The 18,609-nt window shown below is 39.9% G+C and overlaps 4 protein-coding genes across 6 annotated transcripts; 2 read left to right on the top strand and 2 right to left on the bottom strand.

Annotated features, from left to right (window-relative positions):
• The first annotated feature begins 7,102 nt into the window (after window positions 1-7,102).
• Window positions 7,103-8,448, top strand: LOC109189257 (homeobox-leucine zipper protein ATHB-12-like). The gene is made up of 3 exons (XM_019340068.1): window positions 7,103-7,239; window positions 7,270-7,626; window positions 7,748-8,448. Exons 2-3 carry the CDS (start codon window positions 7,270-7,272, stop codon window positions 8,072-8,074), a joined length of 684 nt encoding a protein of 227 aa, XP_019195613.1. The 5' UTR covers window positions 7,103-7,239; the 3' UTR covers window positions 8,075-8,448.
• A 1,938-nt stretch (window positions 8,449-10,386) lies between these two features.
• Window positions 10,387-12,088, bottom strand: LOC109189258 (ubiquitin-60S ribosomal protein L40). The gene is made up of 5 exons (XM_019340069.1): window positions 11,841-12,088; window positions 11,656-11,742; window positions 11,458-11,560; window positions 10,701-10,767; window positions 10,387-10,587 (listed from the first exon to the last, which is right to left on the bottom strand). Exons 1-5 carry the CDS (start codon window positions 11,941-11,943, stop codon window positions 10,561-10,563), a joined length of 387 nt encoding a protein of 128 aa, XP_019195614.1. The 5' UTR covers window positions 11,944-12,088; the 3' UTR covers window positions 10,387-10,560.
• A 1,078-nt stretch (window positions 12,089-13,166) lies between these two features.
• On the top strand, window positions 13,167-13,739 carry LOC109188842. Its single transcript, XM_019339478.1, has one exon. It carries the CDS (start codon window positions 13,167-13,169, stop codon window positions 13,737-13,739), a length of 573 nt encoding a protein of 190 aa, XP_019195023.1.
• A 1,706-nt stretch (window positions 13,740-15,445) lies between these two features.
• Window positions 15,446-18,609, bottom strand: LOC109189116 (metal-nicotianamine transporter YSL3-like). Of its 3 annotated transcripts, none has more exons than XM_019339858.1 (8): window positions 18,371-18,609; window positions 17,923-18,290; window positions 17,657-17,829; window positions 17,475-17,572; window positions 17,252-17,386; window positions 16,976-17,165; window positions 16,724-16,838; window positions 15,446-16,635 (listed from the first exon to the last, which is right to left on the bottom strand). In XM_019339858.1, exons 2-8 carry the CDS (start codon window positions 18,281-18,283, stop codon window positions 15,698-15,700), a joined length of 2,010 nt encoding a protein of 669 aa, XP_019195403.1. In that variant the 5' UTR covers window positions 18,284-18,290; window positions 18,371-18,609; the 3' UTR covers window positions 15,446-15,697. The 3 variants fall into 3 exon arrangements, with proteins under 3 accessions (XP_019195403.1, XP_019195402.1, XP_019195404.1); XM_019339857.1 differs by having other exon boundaries at window positions 17,923-18,288; window positions 18,382-18,608; XM_019339859.1 differs by having other exon boundaries at window positions 15,446-16,632; window positions 17,923-18,288; window positions 18,382-18,606.

Below are 18,609 nucleotides of genomic sequence, written 5' to 3'. Positions count from 1 at the left end.
CATGTGACCCGTGGAGGGATTGGTCTCTCTCATCTTTTCTTTGCGGATGACTTGCTGCTCTTTGGAGAAGCTTCGGATAGCCAAGTTGAGGCAGTTATGAACTGTCTTGACAGGTTTAGTGAGGTCTCTGGCCTCAAGGTAAATTACTCTAAATCCCTTATCTTCTGCTCTCCAAACACTTCTGCAGGTATAAAAAGAAGGATCGGCGAAAAGACGGGTATTCCAGTGGGAGATCATCTAGGCACTTATCTGGGTATTCCCATGCTTCATAAGCGTGTCTCTAAACACACTTTCTCTTCCGTCATCGATAAAATGAGGAATAAGCTATCAATGTGGAAAGCAAGTGCGCTAAGTATGGCGGGTAGGAGAACGTTGGTCCAAACTTCTCTTGCCACGGTCCCAACGTACACCATGCAATCTTTGGCCATCCCGGTAAGTACTACTAAGGATATTGACAAGCTTTGCAGGAATTTTCTCTCGGGACATGCCGAAGACACGAGGAAAATCCACACAGTCAACTGGGGTGAGATCTGTAAACCCCGGGACGCTGGGGGCCTTGGTATTCGTAGAGCTATTGATTTCAACATGGCGTTTCTCACCAAATTGGCCTGGCAAGTCTCGACCAATCAAAGCAAACTTTGGGTTAAAGTCATTCGTGAGAAGTATATTAAAAATGGGGACTTCTGGACTGCCTCCAACACTGGCAATCCCTCTTGGGGCTGGCGTAGCATCTTGAAAGGCAGACAAATTCTTAAAGATGGGGTGCGTTGGAAAATTGGCACTGGTTCCTCTATTAGCTTTTGGCATGACCGGTGGATGGGAGATAAAGAACTTTCCTCTCTTATTCCCCTCCCCATACCTGACGCTGATTATCATAAAACAGTTAGTCACTTCATCTCAGACAGCAACGATTGGAAGGTGGCTGAATTAGAACCACTTCTACCGGCTTCTATGGTGGACTGCATTCGCGCTATCCCCATCCCCGTCTCAAGCGGCTCTTACGACAGAATCTTTTGGCCTCACTCAGGTACTGGCATTGTCACTGTTAGTTCTGCTTTTTCCTTTATTTCAGGTACAGGGGACGAGTCAGACTCCTATGATTGGCTATGGCGCACCAAGTGTCCGGAGAAGATAAAAATTTTCATGTGGAAGATTGCTAAGGATGGTCTCCTAGTGAACAGCGAACGGGTAAGGCGTGGCCTCGCAGTAGACGGAATCTGCCCGATTTGTGGCACTGGTGAAGAGTCTCTTGACCACCTTTTTAGACAGTGTGAAAGGACGATCGACTGTTGGCGCCTTGCTGCTTCTCCACCTGGGTTCAACACCATCAACCACCTTCCTCTCTTCAACTGGATGAGGTTGGCCTGTACGGATGGTCTCCAAGGTGCTGCTAATGACACCTGGCGGCATCTCTTCCCCTTCATCTTGTGGCATATTTGGAAGGCTAGGAATACAGCTATCTTCAACAACCTTTGGGCGTCCGCTTTGGACATTCTCAACTCAGCGAAAGCAGAAGCGGAAGGATACCAATGCGCCCTAAGGAAATTCAATGGCCCGTTGGTAGCTAAGCAAACATGGGTTCACTGGCTACCACCACAACCGGGGATAGTGAAACTGAATACAGATGGGGCGAAACGTTCCTCCACTGGCGTCGCTAGCGCGGGGGGCGTCCTACGCGATCACCAGGGTAGATGGATCACGGGTTTCACTACTAAAATTGGTATTACAGATAGCTTCGTTGCGGAGTTATGGGGTCTCCGGCAAGGTCTTTGCCTCGCAAAAGATCTTGGTCTACACTCTTTGTTGGCAGAAGTGGACTCTTTGGCAGTGGTGCAAGTTCTAAAGGGAGATACTAGTTCTTCTCCGGAGGCGGACACGCTTATTTCTGATTGTAAAACGCTTATGCGGTTCTTCCCAGTCTTTGACATTGTTCACACTCTCCGAGAAGGCAACCAGTGTGCGGATTTTCTAGCTAACTTGGGACAAAGTTCTCCGTGGGGGGTGACTATCCTTCCCCATCCTCCCGACGGGCTCACCCACATCCTGGATCGCGATGCGAATGGCGTAGCTACGAGACGTGTTATTTAGTTCCCTTGGGGCCTTGGCCCCTTCCCTCTACCAAAAAAAAAAATAATAATGCTATTGCCGAGAATCGAACCTGAATTTTTTTTTTTTTAAAGTGGAACGCGCGTTTTTAGTCAAAACGACGTCGTTTTGCATCGTATGCACCATGCGCATGGTACATTCGGTTGCACAGCATAACTATTGCCCCTTCATAACAAGAATAATAATAATTAATTTTACCTTTTCAGCCCATCTTGTGATTTTAGGCAAATTATTGTGTGGACCATGGTCCATATAGTGTTGTATGGACCATGGTCCATATAGTGTTGTATGGACCATAAAAGAAAATACATTTTTAATATACTAAAAGTACATTGTAAAAAAGTAATATATTTTTAGTATTCAAATAATGTTTTTTTTTTTTTTTTTGAATGCTAGTATTCAAATAATGTAATTTCTCTTAATACAAAGTATATTTTTAATATACTAAAAGTACATTATTTTTGTACTAAATGTACATTATTTTATAACATACAAAATAATGAAATATGGTCCATACAATCGTCATACCCGTTTTGGCACTAGAGGTAGGCCAACAGACCACTCCCAGGTCCACTGTCATACCCCTTTTGGCTCCTCATCAGGTAGCCTTAGCCCTACATCGGCGACCAAAGAGTCCTGGCTTAGTTTGGTCGGGCGGGGTGGACGATTTGACTTTATGAATATTTTATTCGATCACAATTTACACATCATGATTTTTTTTTTTTTTTGTTATAATACTATAGTTGCTAGAGAATAATATCATTTTGATTATATAGGGGTATTTATGTCTTTTAAAAATATTCTATTTATATTCCTTAAACAAACCAAACATTGTAATAATATTTTTAGTCTATTCCTTCAACAAACCAAACAATAGTATATTCTTTGTGAGAACTACCCCTAAATGGGGTCCAACTAAACATTTAAAACTCGTTAAATTAGTCTCATCCGGTGAGATTCAAACACCCAAACAGGCAAACAATATAGTATTAGAATGACCCGCATGGACAGCTCAACTGGTCACAGAAGTGAAATTTTGGAAGAATGACCAGGGATCGAGTCTCACTAACGGCTGTTGGGAGCAACCTCTCAAAGTGAGGGGGGTTTCTTGTACGCAGTGAGCACAGCCTTTGGAATAATGTAGTACTAGAATGAATATATAAATAAATAAACTTAAGGAGAAAAAAAATTATAATGTTATAGAGTCACCAATTAACTTTTTGGCCTTGATTGAACTAGATCAAATACATCATAATCCATTTTATTTATAAACACGACTCCTACCCACCCACGAATCCACGATGGCAATGCAAGTCTCAAGCGTTACGAAACATGTGTTGTGTAGTGCATGGTTGGCGCACCGGTTTCCTAGACTCGGGACATCGTATATATTAGGAGGTATCATAAAGCACAGGCCAGCAGGTTTGCAATACGCACAAGCCATTAAAGTGGTCATCACAATTCACAAAAAGCAAAACAAACCAAACCCAGAACATCTGTCCTGAAACGTAAGGCAAACCAAAAGGTAAAAAGTTAAGGTAAACAAAAGAGAAAGTAAAATGGAAGTTGATGAAAGATGGGGTTATCCAAAGGCAGGTAACCAACAAGGAATAAGCCATGTAGTGGCCCATCCAGTTTGGACTTTGAGGGCTATGAAAAGATGGATAGAGCAGCTCAATCCATGCACGTAAGGGACACCTCAGACCTGTGCTTAATTGAGTACTAAACTTGTCAATCACATTTCCTTGTTTTGATGTGGCCTCGCCTGCTTCTTCAATGGCGCAATGCCACCTTAATAAGTTCACCCACACACCTCTTTCTTTCTTTCTGCTCAAATACCAAATGTAGCTATGTTTGATTTCAAAAGAAAATTATTCTTTCATTCAAACTAATGTTCATCATGGAAATTGGACGTCACCCACAAATTATATATTATCCATGGAAAAAATTAAAATCCATTTGTCAACAAATTAAATATCCTCATCCTATCCTAAAACTAAGAAGGCATAATATGATTAGTCTGTGGTATAGACTAGTTCCTCCTAGGTTGTAGGAATAGAATGAGTCTGTTAACCACTCATAGACTTAGGTGGTTTTGTGATTCACTAGGACCAATCGTTATACCGTGCACCAGGGCGCACATAGCACTGTGTGCCCCTTGCCTCCCAAAACGACGTCTTTTTGTTAAGTTGTTAAAAAAAATCCCATGTTTCGAATGCACATACATAAACTCATAACAGAATACACATAATCTAACATAATACATAATACACATAAACTCATAACACAATACACATAAACTTTTAACTGGATACACATAATGGGTTTGGTTAACATAATACACATAAACTCTTAACTGAATACACATAAATTCATAACACAATACACATAAAATTTTAACTGAATACACATAATGAGGTTTGGTCTGTTCGGATGGACGGAGTGATGTCAGTATGACGTCAGCATGAAATGCGCGCGTTTTGTGCCAGGGCGCACATTGCTATGTGCGCCGTGGTGCACGATATAAATTGCCCACTACGACCAAATCATGTGTGTCGTTTGAAAAAGGCCATTTACGGCATTAAATAGGCCCCGGCCCTGGTATATGGCATTATCGTCATTCTTAATTTCTTTTGGATTAAGGAAATCTCGGGCATGTTATTCTCTCTTTATTTATCAATCTGATGATATTATGGCATATTTTATGGTGTACGTGGATGATATAATATTGACAGGGAATTCTCCCGGGTTCTTGAGTCAATTTGTTGAATCCTTGGCAGCTCGATTTTATCTCAAGGATCTCGGCCCTTTGCGGCATTTTCTTGGTGTTGAGCTAGTTCCCACTCCTGCGGGTATATTTTTCTCTCTCAAGCTCAGTATATTACGGGCATTCTTAAAGAATTTCACATGCAGGATGCTAAATCAATTTCCACCCCGGGGTTTGCTATTGAGCTACATAGTGATGATGGTTCGGGCTTGGCGGATGGCGGTCTATACTGCCATGCTGTGGGCCTTTTGCAATACCTCTCTATCACTAGACCGGATGTTAGCTTCATTATCAACCGTCTGTCACAGTTCTTGAATGCCCCAACTTCGGTCCACTGGCAAGGGGTGAAACGTGTGCTCCGCTATCTCAATGGCACCGTGTGCCATGGCCTGTTTTTGCGTCGCGGGTCGAGTCTGACTCTCACTGCCTTTTTCAGATGCAAGTTGGGGTGGAATCCATGATGGGGAACTGTCAACGACAGGGTATGCTGTATATTTAGGTGCTAACGTTATTTCTTGGCGTTCGGTTCGTCAGAAAGCTATTGCGCGGTCGTCTACCGAAGCTAAATATCGTACCCTGGCGAATGTGGCCGCTGAAGTCATTTGGTTGCAGAACTTGCTGCTTGATCTGGGTATCCGGCTCTCCACTATGCCGATGTTATATTGTGATAACATGGGGGCGACTTATGTGTGCAAAAACCCCGTATATCATTCCCGGATGAAGCACCTCGCGTTGAATTTTTTCTTTGTCCGTGACCTTGTTGACAATGGGGCCCTACGTGTTCGTTACATCCGCACACAAGATCAAATCGTTGATGTGCTTACCAAGTCTTTACCACGTCGTCCTTATGAAGGCTTTCGCTCTAAGTTGGGTGTCTCTGATGGATCAACCATCTTGCGGGGCGTAAGAAGACATAATATGATTAGTCTGTGGTATAGACTAGTTCCTCCTAGGTTGTAGGAATAGAATGAGTCTTTTAACAACTCATAGACTTAGGTGGTTCTGTTTGTACTCTTGGCTATTTAAGCCTCCTTTGTTTATTGGTGAAATGCATCGTTCATTCTATTTCTATAAAAACTAGGCATGACTACAGGCCTATTATTCGAATTGATCACATTGAACAGAACCACACAAGATGCAAACCAAACTTTAATCTGAACTGTACAATCAGTATTCCATTCACGGAATCAGAACTGAACATTCTCTATAAAGTTCCATTTTTTGTTCCAATTACTCATAAACCATGAACAACTATATCAAAATCAGAATTGAACTGTGACTACTACTTGAAAGAGCATACTGATTGGCATAGTTTCATCTATTAATAATGAAGGATTTATTTTTTTAAAAGGAATTAACTTACTCGTCAATTAAACTAAGCGATTCTATATTACGTGTTGAAATATTTTATTCTAGATTGTGCTTGAATGGGAAGGTTATAACTTATACCTTACAATCTACAAGAACAGAGCAAAGCATACAGTGGAGTGATTAGATTTGATTTGAATTCCAACCTAAGTGTCCAAGACCTTTAAGGAGAAGGAAATAACTTTCACTTTCTGATGGCTTTGGCACTATAAAGTATGTATGTACGCCCACAACTTTTTGACCTGTTTGTGAGATAATCTCCCATTTTCACTCAATTCGTGTCCATCATAGAAAAGACAGCCAAAATGATAATTCCTGCTTGGAAACTATCAATGATAAAGATGTCCAAATATGAAAGGGTAGAAAATACCATACCATACCAGAGATTCAGATATGTCAGATGTCCAAATATGAAAGGGTGGAAAATACCATTCCTACACGATATTAATGGCTACTGGGTCCACATAACACTTCACTTTAATTTGCTGGCAGCTACAGATCACAACTGCCTGGGAACCTAACATCCAAATGCATCTTGTAATTCACTCATCCATTAAGATTTAGAGTAAGAATAAGTATGATTTTCTAGTGCAAATCTTCTTTTGTTTTGATATATTGATTTTCTCCAACTTAGGTTAAACTAATCCTAATTTCTCATAATTCATGTCCAAAAGTCGCTGGGGAGGAGGTAAATATATAGTGAGTCGCCCTGTCAGTCTACAGATTCTCACCCTTTGCATATACATTTTACGCTCACATTTGATCGGTCAAGGTCTCCCAATAATCCCGTAAAATCCTCACACTTCAATGGAGCAAGACTCGTCGAACCAATTGAGCTAACCCCGTGACAGGTAGTGATACTTAGCTTCTTGCATGGGTGACGACATATATAAGAAGATGCCCACAAATCCAACAACTAAAGCAAGAGCAACCCATAACATCAGTAGTCATTTATCCACCCACTGGAAGATCATATTGGAAGGGGAAATAATCCTGCAATAGTAGTACAGAACTGGCTCGACAAAACCATGGAGGGCGGAGATCATCATCAATATCCAGGACCAGAAGATCATGAGCCTGTGAGGTGCCAGCAGCCCTCAAGCAAAAAGAAGGGTGAAAACTGCAAGAGGTTCAGCCATGAACAAGTGAAGTTACTGGAATCCATGTTTACGTTAGAAACGAAGCTCGAGGCACATAAGAAGCTGCAGCTGGCAAGAGATTTAGGGCTGCAGCCTCGCCAGGTAGGAATATGGTTCCAGAACAAAAGGGCCAGATGGAAGGCAAAGCAGATAGAGCAAGATTACAGAGAGCTTAAAGCCAAATTTGACAACCTAAATGTGCAGTTTGATTACCTGAAGAATGAAAACCAGTCTCTGCTTATGCAGGTATATATATAATGTTATTGTTAGCTGGGTTGCCCTTTTCTTCTTGACATCTCTTTAACCATCAGTCACCATAAATCTGACTAACAGAAGCTATGAAAATCTTCTTATCATTCCCAAACAGTTGGAAAAGCTACGTTCTGAGGTAGAAAACAAGCCCGCTGGGCACAGAAAAATCCAAGATTCAAAGGGCAGTAAGGTGTTCAGGGATTCAGACAGTAAAGATGCAAACTTTGGAACCAAAGAAAACCCTGAGATCAAGAGGGGCGAGGATGCAAACGAGCTGGGAATAAATGAATACCTTGAACAGCAAGAAGAAGAGGCAGAGTTCTTGAACCTGGGAGGATTAGGAGGAGACAGTCCTTTATCCTCACAGGAAAACTGGTGCTGCATCGGCTTAGGCGATGCCTTTTGCCACTCATGTGGGACTTCAAAATTGTGGGATATTTGAATGTCTGATCTTCAATTCTTCTCAACATCAAAGATAACATTTTAAGCCCACAACGTAACAGTCCTTCCAACAATCAAAATGGATCTCAGTCCTTCATTTTATATACGTTTAATTTGACAGTGAACAACAGGTTTGTTTCTTTGTTTGTTTGTTTTTTTTCACTCTAAAGTCAAAATGGTCTGAAAAAAGGAGGCAAAGAAGGGCGGCTACCAGGCCAGTTTCCAGCCAACATGAATAATTTATGTACAATAGCTTAATATTTACTGCTTTTTTCCTTTTAATATATAGGGTATGGATGATAAGTTGATATAGGTGCAGTGTGTAGCTCATAAACATATTGAGACAGAAGTAAACATCAAATGTAATTCCTGCAACTTCTAAATTCCTGTTTCATGAACATATAAATTAAACAAACAAATTTTACACATATGAGGGTTTGGCCGAGTGGTCTAAGGCGCCAGATTTAGACTCTTGTCGAAAGGGCGTGGGTTCAAATCCCACAGCCGTCAACTCACCTTTTTAACATTTTCAAGTTGGCCTTTGCTTGATTTGAAGGGTCTGTCTAGAACATTATTGTTGGGTTTGATTTGAATGGCCCGTCCAGCACAATTGTGCTATTAACTCTCAGGAGTGATTTGGGCTATTAAACTCTACATTTGGTGTTCAGAAGCAGATTCCTGTATGAATTTGAGAAGTCTTTTAAACAAGATTGATTGATGCTTTATAAGAGGAAGGCCATCTCTATCTAACGCTATGTTAATCAGTTAATCCTTGAAAAGTTAAATTATTGTGATCTAATTTAACCACTTCAGTTTCTGGGCATAGAGTGATTCACCGTGATCGTGCAGATGCTGACCGAAGATTACGAGTGGATTATTTTTCAGAAAATCCAAAATATAATGAAATAATGTTTCGTAGAAAATTTTGGAATGAGTCAAAATTTGTTCTTACGAATTGCAAATGCTGTTGAAGGTCATGACAACTACTTTGTGCAACGGAGAGATAGAATCGGTAAACTAGGCTTATCTACTTTTACAAAAAATAATGGCCGCATTTCAAATATTGGCTTATGGAGTAGCAGCAGATGCAACAGATGAATACATTCAAATGAGAGAATCACCTGCAAGAAAGTTTGAAAAGATTCTGTCGAGCAATTGTTGAGGTCTTTGGAGAGCGTTATCTAAGAGCACCAGATGCAAATGATGTTGCAAGGTTGCTTCAAATTGGTGAGAGACATGGTTTTCCAGGGATGCTTGGGAGTTTAGATTGTATGAATTGGACTTGAAAATATTGTCCAACAGCTTGGGCGAGACAATATCCTGGGCATAGTTAAGAACCAACTATTATTCTGGGTCAGATAATGACATTAATGTGTTGGAGTCATCTCATTTGTTTGCAAATCTAGCAAACGGTATAGCACCTCCAGCTCATTATGTTATTCAAGGGCAAGAGAAATAGCACCTCCAGCTCATTATGTTATTCAAGGGCAAGAGTACAATACCGGATAGTATTTAGCTGATGGTCAGGGCCGGATTTTAGGCTGTGCAAGCTGGGCTACCGCACAGGGCCCCCAACTTTAGAGGGGCCCCAAAGTTTAGAGGTCCAATGCTTAATTTTTACCTAGCTAGTTTATAAATAAAAATTAAAAGTTTTCAATTAAATTTAAAAGGTTCTATGAAGAGATGGTAAAAATGTGTATTTGTTGTATTTTAACTTTAAAGTCAAAGGTTCGAAACTTACATGTATTAATTTTAAAAATTGTGATTTTGGTAGGGCCACATTTATTTACTAGAACAGGGCCACCAAAATTTAAAATACGGCCCTGCTGATGGTATATATTCGAAATGGTCAACCCTTGTACAAACTATTCATGACCCTCGAGGGCAAAAGGAAGATTTATGTGCAACAATGCAAGAAACATGTAGAAAAGAGGTAGAACGTGCATTTGGGGTTCTACAATCACGATTTGCAACAGTCAAGGGACCGACATGTTTTTGGGATAAATGCGTATTGCATGATATAGTTACATCATGCATCATAATGCACGATATGATCATTGAGAATGAACGTGATAAGCAAGTAGTAGACATACAAAGTTGGAGGGAAATGACATCGTGCATCATAATGCACAAGAATTTCTTGCTCAACATAGACAAATAAAAGATAAAAAGCTCATTATGCCCTTCGTAATGTATTGATTAAACATTCGTGGAAACAATATAGTAATTCTAGAAATTAAATGTAATAGGTGTTCTATGCTATATTATTGTGAAATAAAATTATTATTTGCATCAAACTTAGAATTTATATTTAAAAAAAAGAGACTAGTAAGCAGGAAAAAGGCTAAGATCTTTGCAAATTTTGTATTTCAAAAAACTCAACATTGTCAAACTCAAAATTGCAACGAATGTCTTACAATGATACAATCAATATCTTAAACACTGTCTTGTAACCAAGCAATTGAGACAAACAAGCCAGCCACCACTTTACTTGATCTTCTTCTTTGGCCTCAACTATAATAACAAACAAAATGGCAAGAATCAGTGAGAAGCCTATTAGAACCTGGTTCGCAATGCTGCCAGCAATGTATACCGAGAAACAAATTAAGCAATAACTATCGCTCTACCTGATTGCTATGGCCACACTTCTTCTTCCTGCAGTTGACTGCACGGGGGTGTAAACGGGCATAGCATCTGCCAAAAGAACTAGTTATGCACGAGAAACACAAAGTCCGATACCTCTTAAATATGCTCAAAGACCAAAGGGCACTGCCTGACTAATGTGCAAAACTATTTGGATCAAACATTAGAAATAAAATTCCTAATTAGAACCACAATATCTACTGGCTATCAGTATTTGGATCAGAAACTATAAACAAATTCATACTTAGAACTGCACTTTCTAATCATCCAAAGCTATTAAGGAAAGAGACAAGTCGTTCACTACTACCAGAATGTGCATCAATAATGTTACAGAAATACAGTCTATGAAAAAGATTCCTAAATTGAGTTCTTAGGGAGTTGAAATGTAAGTAAAACAAGGCAATGAAGGGTGCAGTACAAAATCCAAGTACAGTGAAGTAGTCAACCCTTTTATGATCAATAATCTTGTTAGATATTAAAAACATCACAAATTATTTGTAAGGAATTAATACTATTTAAAAATTAAAAATTGAAGAACTAATATGAACCAAGTTTTGTAGACATGTTAAAATAAATTGAATTACTTCCTCTCATGCAAAATTGTATACAGTCATATCTAAGACTCAAACAAACTCATGATTTTTTGTTTATGAGCAGAGCTTAAAAAATGTACTTTACAAAGTAAATGTGTAGCTGAAATGTATTAAGGGTGAAATCTGAAATGCAGCTGAAAGAACTTACTTGCGGCAAATCATCTTGTCCTGGTTATATTTGCGGGCTAAAGCCATAAGAGATGGTTCGATGATCCCACCGCGAAGCCTTAGAACCAGATGCAAAGTCGACTCTGCCCATCAAAACAAATGAACACATATACCTAAGCTATGATCATACAGGCCAGGGAAAAATAAGAGATTTTTCAAATTGAACTTTGTGACTAACCCTTTTGGATATTGTAATCCGCAAGCGTACGCCCATCTTCGAGCTGCTTCCCGGCAAAGATCAAGCGCTGCTGGTCCGGGGGAATACCTAAACAGGTCACAAAATGAGAACGGCAACGAAATCATAAAATGGAAAATTGAGAAACAAAAGCTTAAAATTTCAGCAATTCAATATATGAACCCTACCTTCTTTGTCTTGAATCTTGGCCTTAACATTGTCTATGGTGTCGCTCGATTCGACCTCGAGAGTTATGGTCTTCCCCGTAAGGGTTTTAACGAAGATCTGCATCTTTATCAACTCGCAACGCCAAGCCCGTAGCCAGCTGCCGTCGTCTACTCTGTTTGAGCTGCGATTAGGGTTTAGGAGTTGTAGCTTGAAGCCTTGAAGGTCTGTCCCTAAGCGAAAAACGACGCCGTGCTTCACAATCAAATTTTGTTTCCCAGTTCTGATTTTATTTTCAATCAAATTTTGGAAAACAATTACTCTGTACAAGAAACTGCACTAGGTTCTCTTGCACTTTTTTTAATTAATATTTTTATGAAAATTTTTAATTTTTATTTCAATTTGTGTAACGCTTTTAAGATTTCAAACTTATATTACAAGACTAGACTATTAAGGCATTGGTAGTATCCAATTTACTTTGAATATAGTGTTGGATTAAAAAAAGACAATGAATACAAAATATATCTCTAAACAATAACCTATAAAAAAAAATTTGAAAATTATTAAAAAGTATTTTCAAATGTAAATACATATATTCTTCACACATATATCACTATCACTATCACTATCACTATCATTATCACTATCATCTTTTGATCTATACTTAGTGATAGAAATATTTTTCCAAATTACTTTGGTGGGTAGAGGAATATGGATTGGTAGAATAAGGGTTGAGAAATCTTTGTGCATTAACAAGAAATTCTTTTTTTAAGGGAAAAATGTTGATAAATTTATTAAGTTTTTACAATTGGGCCACTAGTAAAATAAATTTGTATAGTCAAAAACTGAACTCTAATCCATTAACCTTAACAAGTCGTGTTTGTGTTTAACATTATTGTGTTTATTGATAAACTTGTTTACGCGAATTTTCAAATCCAATAAAAATTATACAATTAACTTATTTCATTTGTCAATATAACATACGGAATACAAAAGAATGCTAATATCAACAAATTAGAATATCTATTATTGCCATCTCAACAAAAAGAGATAATTATGATTACCTCTCGCCCTCCTCATCAACTTAAGAGAAAGAACTAAAATGTTAGTTAAACTTATTTTAATTAATTAATTTAATCGCAAAGTATAATGCATGGTAAAAATTATGGTCGTAATATAAAGTACTGGAAAAAAAAAAAAGGAGTTTGTTTTTTGGTCTCAGTATTTTCAATTTATATTTCAACGATTTTCATAAAATGGAATTAAAAAAAAAAAAAAAAAAACAAAACAAAACAAAAGAATAAAATGAAAGAAAATTTAGTATGACACGGTTCATGATGTCAACTCCCATGGCGTCACAACCGTCCCTCCGCTTCCTCGGAATTCTGAAACCACCTGACTCCGACCACCTCGAGATCGACGAAGGCGACCTCTTTTGGTCCTCTTCTTCGGACTCTTCCCCCTACGCCACCTCTCCTTCCCCTCCGACGCACCTAAATCGCTCCCGCAACCACTTCAAGTCAGCGATTTCCGGCCTCTCCGCCGCCCTCAACGACGACAACCACCTCGTCCGCCGCAAATCCACTCTAAACCCTACCGTCTCCGGCGCCTCTACCGCCAGGATAATCCCTCAGGTCAACTCCAAACCGAATCCCAACGGCGGCGTCTCCAAATTCTACCAATCCGCTCCGGTCAACGTGCCCGCCTGGCCCAAGCATAAGAAGGGCGGATTCGATGCGTTTGAGGAGCTGGATGAGACGGATTTCCAGCTCGACGAGGACGAGATGGTGCCCCCTCACGTGATCGTCGCCAGGGCGCACGTGACACTCTCCGTCTTCGAAGGCGTAGGACGGACTCTCAAAGGAAGAGACTTGCGTCGTGTTCGCAATGCTGTGTTTCAGCAAACAGGTTTTCTTGATTGACACCCTAAAAACAAAACCAAAAAAAAAAATCCAATTATCATCGTTTTTGCAATTGTAATTATTAGTTCATCAACGAATAAATTCATGAATTAGCATATTAGCACTCCTGCTGCCATGCTGGTGATTGATGTCGTCGCATTACCTTCCGACTTGTAAACAAATGATTTTATCAATGAAATTGAAGTCTGTATTTTTGTATCTTTTGGTATTCTTGTGAGTAATGCTTGTGCCATTTCTTTTGCACTGCAATTTTACAAGATTCTTTGCCCACAAAAGCGAAATTCCCTCGCCCCAACCCGCTCACCCAGCTCCACAGGATCTCGAACTGGGAAGGGGTAGTGGGAGGATCATGTATGTGCCCACCACATTAGATGTAACTCTCACAATGTGACTGTCAGGGCTCGATCATGTGTCTTGTTCATAATCTACCAGTCAAGAACCAATTGAGCTGTCCGTGGAGCAGGCAATTTCACAAGATTCCTATTCTAGAGATAATGGATTAGCTAATGTTTGATCAAATGCTTTCTGACACTGCTGGAAATTATGGAATTTCCGACCACCTGAAAGTGATATTAAATTAAGTCGAAAGCCTTGTTCTGACCACTTTTGGTATCTGGAAAAATCTTTATTGCTATTTTCGACCACTTTTTGCTTTCGACTTGATTTAAGATCACTTTTATGTGGTCGAAAATTCTATAATTTCCAGTAGTGTGAAAAGCATGTTATTCCCTTTGTTCTTTGCTTTTGAGTAGAATGCAGAGTTGGATCTTTCTGAATCATAAAGCTTATTATGAGGGTGGAGTTGAAGTCTTTGTTCAAATGATTGAAGAAGGAAGCATCTATTTATGAGGAGGATGCAGCACTCATGTCTTGAAACAAAGCTTGTAGGGCATAGAAGATCATTGTTGTCATGATTTAGTGTGGGTCATGTTCCTGGAACTCTGAGAATCTGAAACGTCAGTGCCCACAAACTCATTCCTGTTCCTGAATAAGATTTGGGAACTAGAATTGAGCAATGATCATGATTGCAGTGCACTTTGTAAGGTGAGTATGATAGATTCCTGGGGCATAGGTGCTGGTTCCAACTGTGATGGCTGCTTTTTTTGTGTGCTTACTAATTATTTTTTGAGTGATAAGGAAACTTGCAGCAACAAGGATTCCGCCTTGTAATCCTAACTAACAACGGACCACAACAAGGTAAATCAGCCTAGATTGTCTATAGCTGACCAGCTCAAACTAAGAATGTCAATTAAGCCGCTCCCGCTGGATGTCAAACTTGTAACCTTGGGGTTATCAAGTTAATAGTCTGACCAACTTTGGGATAAACCAGCCTAGGTTGTCTATAGTTGACCAGCTCAAATCAAGAAGGTCAATTAAGCCGCTCCCGCTGGATATCAAACTTGTAACCTTGGGGTTATCAAGTTAATAGTCGACCAACTTTGAGGTAAATCAGCCTAGGTTGTCCATAGTTGACCAGCTCAAACCAAGAAGGTCAATAAGCTGCTCCCGGTAGATGTCAAACTTGTAACCTTAGGGTTACCAAGTTAACAGTCTGATTGCTTCATGCTGACTAAATTTTAGCATGTGTATCTCTTGTCAACAATTCTCAAAGTGTTGTTTGGCATGCTAAGCAGAACTTATGATGTACAACAAGGAGGCTAATCCATTTGTTTTCAACAGTGCATCTCCAAGAGAAGAGAGGGGAGGAGAAAGTGAAATTTATGGTCTTGATTATTATCTATAAGCATATTACAACCATTACTCTTTGGCCACTTTATTATGCACTAAAAGTTGACCAATTGCACATTATAAATGATCTTCAATAGCTGCTTTTGTAAACTTTTTATCATTATTGCATTCTGTCTACATCTCTAATTAGGCTCACCTCTATCTTTTCTAACTAGACATTCTTCCAAAAGCCTAATTGTAGTGTCTGGCAATGCCAACCTTTTAAACTTTTAGGATGCCTTTGCAGGCAAAAAGGTCATGCAGATTGGAGCTTTGACTTTGGCCAATGCGAGTATCGACTGTGGGAGGATCCACAATCCATCGCCACAGATCAGACCCGATGCAACTGCAGGGACCATCAGAGTCGCCTTCTTGCGGTTGAGCCTGTGCCATGTGTACACAACGAGACTACCCATACACATATCAATTGCGAAAGAAGCCCCAACGAGAAAAGGAACAGCCATAGCCATCGGGAGGGGGATCCATTTCCCGACGTTCTTTGGGGATAAGTCTTTCAGCAGGTTGGCAACCATGGCAAAGACGAAGAACCCATAACAGAGCTGCAAGCAATGCTGGGGAAGCGTAGAGAAGCCTTCAACGGCTAGGATGGCCATGTTTCTATATATAATAGCGTAAGGAGCTTTGTACTCCCCATCCGGGTTCCCCACGTCAAATGTCTTGTAGAAGAGGAAGAACGAGAGAGGAGCCACTATACAACCCATGGCAGTTCCAACCGCTTGGCTAAGGAGCATCGATCGAGGGGAGGTTAGCGTAAGATGGCCCGTCTTGAAATCGTGCATCAGATCAGACGAGATTGAAACAATGGTCTTTATGAGCCCACATCCAACTAGTCCAGCAACTACACCATTTTCTTCCCCGGACAAAGCAGCTAATATAAAGAGTGCCACTTTTCCATAATTATATGCCATATTCATGTCGGTTAGACCAGCTCCATAAGCATTGCAGAAGCTCAGAGCAGGTGCAAGAACATAGGCCACGAGAACAAAATACCACTTCAATTCGGGGAACATGATTGGGATTATGACTGTGGCAATAACAACGAAAAAAAGGTACCCTACGCAAGCTGCCCATAAGGGAATGCTCTCTCTGATGAAGAATTCGTTTCGTTGAAGATTGTCAAGTGGCTCATCCTTGGTTTCTGGAACTGCTGCCACAGAAATGTCTTATCATTTAGATTCATTTAAATACCAAAAAGACAGTGATTAAGTGTGACAAGATTTCAAGGATTAACTTACAGGTTCTAGAATTCTTCTTGTTCATTGCAGCAAATATTCTTCTACTGGTGTAAAATAATGTCCTGAGGAAATTGTAGAGGCCATCTCCCAGGATGAGAGCAATAGAAATAAAAACCTGAATATAAGAAAACGGGTGGTCACTTTTTTATACTCTCGGAGGATGACGTTTGCTGGAAAAAGCATCACAATACTCGAAGGACCATTGGAGGTATTAAAACAAAGAATTTTGTCAGATTATTATTTTCCACTGACCTTATAACCATTCAGACTCTTCATGCTGTCTTGTGGTAGAGTTGCAGGGAACCAAGAACCTTTGCGTTCACCAATCAGCGGCCACATTATTCCCCAAGAAGCAATGGCTCCAACGAGCAAAGACAAATTCACGAGATGAGAACAAATCATTCCTGCTCCTACATACGTCATGCTGAAGTCGAAATAAAACCTGCAAAACTTCGATTCTTCAAAATCAGCAATGATCCGATGAATACATAAATCTTACCAATAACATATATAAGGAGAAGTACACACGAGTGTTTCAAGGCCTGCAACCCAAGGGTGGGGAAGTGGGAAAATCCGCATTGAGCTCCACCACTATAAAACCACTGAAAGAAACTCCATAAGAAACTGAAGGAGAAGAATTTCACGAACCCACGAACCTGTTTCCTGAAAATCCCAACAAAAGTTCGGATTTCGCATAAAACTCATTTCCACAAGGCAATAATTTTCATTTTTCAATAGTGGTTATACATACTTAGCCTCGTTGTCCCCCTTAGGCGTATGAAACCCATTGATTAGAACAGCAGTAGCAGTTCCACTAGGATAAGCTAACTTATAGTCTATTATCATTATCTGCAAAACAACAGAAACATTACTAAGATATATCCTATGTTATTTTCCTGTTTGGAGTTGTGCAGTTCAATTAAAAACATTCACCTTTCTGAGTGGAACCAAGGCTAATAAGCCAACAAAAGTCGAAACAAATAAGAACGGAATGATCCAATTAAGCCTTGGTTCCTTATGACTCCCTGGAACATTTCCCTGTGTATCCACCCCAGCCTGCTCATATGTTCTCTTGTTCAATCCCAGCAGATAAGATCCAAAACCACCTTAATTAACACAGAATTTGAACTTAATTGACAACATTAACACCACCAAAAACACCTGGGAAATTTAAAAAAAAAATTAAAAAATTTGCTAACCTCCCACAGCAATGCTATAGCAGGCAACAGCACAGGTCTGAATAACAGTGTTCTCCTGCTTGGTGAATGGTGTTGAAACAATATTAGCCTTTTGAAGAAGCTTACACCAAAACTGTATCAACACATAGGCAAGAAGTGCAGCCGAGACATTGAGATTTGGGACAAGCCCAGTTGTGAGATTCAGCTTCGTCACTATCACACTGTAAATCATCCCAATCAAGGCGCTTGCGATCACCCCTCGAACTGTTATCTGCTTCTTCCATGGAGGAATCCTCTTCAGATCCTCCGTTTGTTTCCCCCTCTCTTCCCCTTCAATCTCCATTCCCAGCACTGCCCCATCTTCCCTGTCCGCCGCGTTCATCTTTAGTCTACACTCAAATTAAGCCCCCCTTTAATTATATACACAGAATTCAAACAGTAACAATCATAAAAGAATCAAGAATCTTACCTGTGGGGAATTTGGATAAAGTAAATGGAGAAAAGCAGAGATTTTTATTGTGAACTCAAACCATTAAACTCTGGGACCTATTAAACTGATAAATCCCAGAGAGCCCAGAAAGGAACTTTCAAAGAATTGGGGACCAAACACTCCAGGGCAGAAAATCCAAATTTAAAGGGAGAAAAGTCTCTGCTCCTAACCTATGACCTACCCATTGATGAGGAGAAGATGGTGTTAAGATTGTGTGA

Source organism: Ipomoea nil, unplaced genomic scaffold, assembly GCF_001879475.1.
Source record: "Ipomoea nil cultivar Tokyo-kokei standard unplaced genomic scaffold, Asagao_1.1 scaffold1509, whole genome shotgun sequence".
NCBI classification, from domain to species: Eukaryota; Viridiplantae; Streptophyta; class Magnoliopsida; order Solanales; family Convolvulaceae; genus Ipomoea; species Ipomoea nil.
This window is presented reverse-complemented; position numbering and strand designations above follow the sequence as displayed.

What these genes read in the sequence shown, in the direction of transcription:
- LOC109189257 (XM_019340068.1), top strand. Translation starts at nt 7,270, where the DNA reads ATGGAGGGCGGAGATCATCATCAATATCCAGGACCAGAAGATCATGAG. An exon ending in ACCAGTCTCTGCTTATGCAG is followed by an intron (nt 7,627 to 7,747) that starts GTATATATATAA and finishes ATTCCCAAACAG; the next exon opens with TTGGAAAAGCTACGTTCTGA.
- LOC109189258 (XM_019340069.1), bottom strand. Translation starts at nt 11,943, where the DNA reads ATGCAGATCTTCGTTAAAACCCTTACGGGGAAGACCATAACTCTCGAG. An exon ending in CAAGATTCAAGACAAAGAAG is followed by an intron (nt 11,743 to 11,840) that starts GTAGGGTTCATA and finishes TGACCTGTTTAG; the next exon opens with GTATTCCCCCGGACCAGCAG. An exon ending in GACAAGATGATTTGCCGCAA is followed by an intron (nt 10,768 to 11,457) that starts GTAAGTTCTTTC and finishes TTCTTTTGGCAG; the next exon opens with ATGCTATGCCCGTTTACACC.
- LOC109188842 (XM_019339478.1), top strand. Translation starts at nt 13,167, where the DNA reads ATGGCGTCACAACCGTCCCTCCGCTTCCTCGGAATTCTGAAACCACCT.
- LOC109189116 (XM_019339858.1), bottom strand. Translation starts at nt 18,283, where the DNA reads ATGAACGCGGCGGACAGGGAAGATGGGGCAGTGCTGGGAATGGAGATT. An exon ending in CCTTGGTTCCACTCAGAAAG is followed by an intron (nt 17,573 to 17,656) that starts GTGAATGTTTTT and finishes GTTGTTTTGCAG; the next exon opens with ATAATGATAATAGACTATAA. An exon ending in AGAGTCTGAATGGTTATAAG is followed by an intron (nt 16,839 to 16,975) that starts GTCAGTGGAAAA and finishes TCTTATATTCAG; the next exon opens with GTTTTTATTTCTATTGCTCT.